A 4736-nucleotide genomic window follows, 5' to 3' on the forward strand; every position below is an offset into this window, starting at 1 on the left:
TGTTCCCGCAACCAATTACGAATTATGTGACATGATAATACAGTCGGGTCACTCATCATCGCATCAGCTACCGTTTCTCCGACGTAGGCAAATTTTCCATTGGTCAGAACGAAGAAACGATCGGGTTGAGCGAAATACTTAGAGTTGAAGTCGTTGTTCATATTGTCTAGTAATAGAGGTATGCCATCCTTACCATTCACGTCAGATGTGAACGTATTGTACTCAAAGTCAACCTCCATTAATGTTCTGTGAATTAAAAACAATATACAAAAGCATGAATTCGGGCAATTAGATGATTCCCCTCTTTCAGTTAAAGTGAATAAATGTTAATGTGAATGTGAATAGATGTAAAATACCCCTAACATGTATGCATTATGATTGAGAGGGTATTATTCGCTAATATTTCTCTCAAGCCAGGCAAGGGAAAAACGATTAGCCTAAAGCGCATTGTCACTACAAGTCGATAGGCGAGCATAAACAAAACCCTTAGGCCATATGCATGTTTATCGTCCGGCTCTTTTCCTTTTCTGTGGGTTGAGTGCTTAAGCTGTTAGCAATGCGAACCTACGACATAGACACGAGTTGCTGTGGACGTATATTGTTTATCGAACACGTTCTGCTTTGAGTGAGATGTAACATATACTTGAAATAAAGTCATTAGCATAAAGTCATTAGCATAAAGCACGCGAAAAAAAACCAAGGTGTGTTTGCTTGCTTGTGGTAAGCATGAATGAGACAAGGTTCATGCAAAAACATCAAAGTAATTACTGATGGTAATTTTCAAAGTGCACTGGTGTTTTTTTTTCGCAGGTTGATATGTTCTCACCTAGCTGCCTCGACTCGTTCATCAATCTTCTTAGCGTCATCAAAAGAACTATAATGTGATCCCATGGTCCAACCATCAGCTGGGTGAGCTTCCAAAAGGTAGACGAACAAAAAGTCCACTTTATCTTTGTAGTCATCAAATAGACGTCGTAGAGAGCCACTATGAACCATGGCCTGACAAGGTAACAATTAGAAAAAAAGTATTAAATACATTCAGTCATTCAGAGCCACTTTGAACCATGACCTGACAGAACGTAACGTTTAGAAAAAAAATAACACTCAGTCTTTCGTTGTTGTTTTTTCCTGAAAAAAATCCCAAGTATTTTTTCGCCTCAATTACACGGGTAACATGAAAATCACCGGCCTATGAAATAGTTGAAAGTAATCATACATATAGTAATGACATCCCAAATGAGAATAACCTTATCATTTCACTTGGTATTTTTCCTAAATATCATGGTTTATTTTACAGTATATTTTGCAAGCCTTTAGCATTCTAAATTGAAGTAAGCATGTTAATATTCCATTCAGATCATATAATCACTATATTTAAAATATATATATATATATATATATATATATATATATATATATATATATATATATATAATTATTAATTTAAATATATAATTATTAATATTACACTTTGTTTAGACTTGATAGACTGTTGAGCCAAAGACTCTTCCCACACTGTGTCGGGATAAAAATGTACAAATATAAACATTAGAATTTTGATTAGATTAGTGTGACGATATTTATGGTATCCTCGTCCCGAAATTCAGTCCAGTCAAGAACTGTCTGAAGAAAACGAAAAGAATACTCTTACAATTAAAAGCGACTCAAATTCCAACAAGAGACGTCTAAACTTACTCTGAGCATTTGTCAGGAAAATGAAGAAGACAAAACTACCAAAGGTTTAAGTTCACTCTGGAAAGACGCCAACGAAATGTCCTTTGTTTCCATAGAAACGAGGCTTACGTCTGGTGCGCAGTCGCCAACCTGATTGGTCCCTGCCATAGATTTTGCTCCATGGGCGGAAAATGCCGCCAACAGTGTTTGAATCTGGCACGTACAAAAGAATGTGTATATAATTATTCCTCTGACTAAGTGTATGTTGGATGGGAAGTAGAAAACAAAAGTGAGATGATGTTGATAACACAGTGACCAAATAATACTTAAAACATACATACATACACACACGCATGCATACATACATACATACATACATACTTACATACATACATACATACATACATACATACATACGCACATACATACATACATACATACATACATACATACATATATAAATACATACATACATACACACGCCCACACATACACGTACGTACTTACGTACATACATACATACATACATACATACATACATACATACATACATACATACATACATGCTCACACACATACATACATACATACATACATACATACATACATACATTGTACATACATACATACATACATTGTACATACATACATTGTACATACATACATACATACATACACACACATACATACATACATACATACATACATACATACATATATACATTGTACATACATACATACATACATACATACATACATACACACATACACACATACATACATACATACATACATACATACATACATACATACATACATACCTCAGCATCATCTTTGTATATATGTCTGATATTTCCCAAAAAATACTGAGATGGTCCTTCAACTTCAACACCACTTTCCTTCACTGCTCGCATTTCTAACTCAGAAAGGATGTTACCCAATGTAGCCATGATCTTGCTTGCATCTGTATTCTGCGGATTTATATCTTTATCCAATCTTTTCAAATGTTCTTCACTGAAAATCAACTCTGTGTACCGCTTTATGATTCGAATGACAACGTCTCTATCATGCATATATGAAGCTGCCATATCTAGTAGCTGTATTGGAAAGAGGAAATTATCATCATCATCACCATCATCATCATCATCATCATCATCATCACTATCCGATTCAAGCTTGTTTTTACACGTATCTGCTGATCCACACATAATGATTGTGAAATCGTCCAGTCTTCCCCAATAAATTATTTTTAAACACAATCGTACACCATTTATGACACACAGAGAAAAACATGTATCCCACAAAATGTGGAATAGTGATAAAAACAACGTGACTGCACCATCAATGAAAACAACAACAAGAACAACAAGAACAACAACAACAGCAACAACAACAACAACAACAACGACAAAACAATAAGAATATATCACAATCAGATTTGACAGTTTACAAACCTTTGCATATGCACACAGTCTCAACATAGAAGAATAAATGGCGTCGTGTTCGATACCAAACAAGTTATATATCTACACTATCACTTTATTATCCCGGTAGTGTTTAACAAATTAATCTCAATTGAGTCTCATATATATGATGGTAGCATTACTTACACACTCAGACGATTTAGCTTAACCATTAACACTCATCAAGTACATATATTACATTATCTTTGTCCGCGATAAGTGCTACTTTTCAGTATCCAGTTAACCGACTAAGAGTTGAAGCATTTTAATAGGATGCAACAATAATTCTCGAGCACTCTATTTACATCATTTTTACCGCTTTATTTGAACACAAATGGCATGGTATGTGATATTTATACATCCACCATATGGTGTAGGAGCACTCCGAGTGCCTTTTACCAGCAAGAGAAACACACTCCATTTATCCATTTCAAATTTTCCATTGACTCAAATATTGAAGGTAATATTAGGACCACTAACTTTTGGGTCAATGGGGTTACGCATGACTAAAATATTATGGAAGGGAAACAAATCCATGTAGTCATCTGAACCGATAAAATATGTTACTAAAATTGCAGTGACATTCCAACTTCCATCAAAAGGTTGTGAAGTGGAATCTTTCCCTGTAGTCCCAATGATGTTATTTCAGGTTTGATTGAGTCCGTCGGGTGTCTTCGGATCTAAAGGCTATCTGACGCTCAATATGACGCTATCTGAATCTGACGCCAACTTTTTTTTTTGCATTTAAAAGATTTTTTTATTGGAGTAAAAAAGAAGTTATACATAGCAGGTTTTTACAGTATCTGGATAAAACACAAAATGATTTCTTTACAGAATTCAAACTTATTTTTCTATTCCCTACTTAATGCTGGGTCTTGGACAATGTGTTTTAGATAACTTCCCAATTTCTTTATGTGTGAGTTGAGCTTATGTCTCCTATTTGCAATATTATACTCAATTTTCTGTATTGATTGTTCATAGTTCTTATATGCTCTAAAGTCCAATGTCTCTTTTTTACATCGACAGATGTAGGTATATCTCTTGCCAAGCAGTATAAGAAAATTTACAAGACACGATAAAGTTGAATCTCCAAGGATTATTTGCCAGTCTTTTGGTCTACAGTGCAAATCTAATTTGCTGCCCCATAGCATGAAAAAACTTTCCCAAAATAACTGTACCTGTTCACACTCACAGAATAAGTGGAACAGTGTCTCTTCGTCATTCTTACAGAATGTACACCGTGGATTGTCAACTTTAGGTGGTTTCATTTTGCACACAGTTTAACATTTGTGGCTAAAATATTATGTAATATCTTGAATTGAAATTCCCTAAGTTTTGTGTCTATAGTAATCTTCATTGGCAATTGATATATCGTTTCCCATAAGTCAATTCTCCCCTCAAACACTCGTGTAAAGTACCCTTCTGCTCTTGGTCGAACAAATACATTTTCAAGTTTTCTTTGCGCAATTATTTTTGTTGTACAGTGGTTCAATGGAAGAGACTCTCTACCAAAATAAAGCTTGATTTCGCCTACCGCTGTATCTAACTTTGTTTGACTATTTGGCTGTGTAGGAATAGCATTCCTCAGCCCAAACCATC

At 34.8% G+C, this 4736-nt stretch overlaps 1 protein-coding gene across 1 annotated transcript; it reads right to left on the bottom strand.

Moving 5' to 3' along the window:
* Window positions 1-1707: 1707 nt before the first annotated feature.
* LOC144448667 (uncharacterized) lies at window positions 1708-4405 on the bottom strand. Its single transcript, XM_078138946.1, has 3 exons — window positions 4316-4405; window positions 2496-2771; window positions 1708-1887 (listed from the first exon to the last, which is right to left on the bottom strand). The coding sequence occupies exons 1-3, from the start codon at window positions 4403-4405 to the stop codon at window positions 1708-1710; spliced, it is 546 nt and encodes a 181-aa protein (XP_077995072.1).
* Between the last annotated feature and the right edge of the window lie 331 nt (window positions 4406-4736).

The sequence above is a fragment of the Glandiceps talaboti genome, chromosome 17, assembly GCF_964340395.1.
Source record: "Glandiceps talaboti chromosome 17, keGlaTala1.1, whole genome shotgun sequence".
Classification (NCBI taxonomy): domain Eukaryota; kingdom Metazoa; phylum Hemichordata; class Enteropneusta; family Spengelidae; genus Glandiceps; species Glandiceps talaboti.

Coding starts and splice junctions, on each gene's coding strand:
- LOC144448667 (XM_078138946.1), bottom strand. CDS start 4,405: ATGAAACCACCTAAAGTTGACAATCCACGGTGTACATTCTGTAAGAAT. Junction 2,772..4,315: donor TATTCTGTGAGTGTGAACAG/GTACAGTTATTT, acceptor TTTCCAATACAG/CTACTAGATATGGCAGCTTC. Junction 1,888..2,495: donor TATACAAAGATGATGCTGAG/GTATGTATGTAT, acceptor TGTACGTGCCAG/ATTCAAACACTGTTGGCGGC.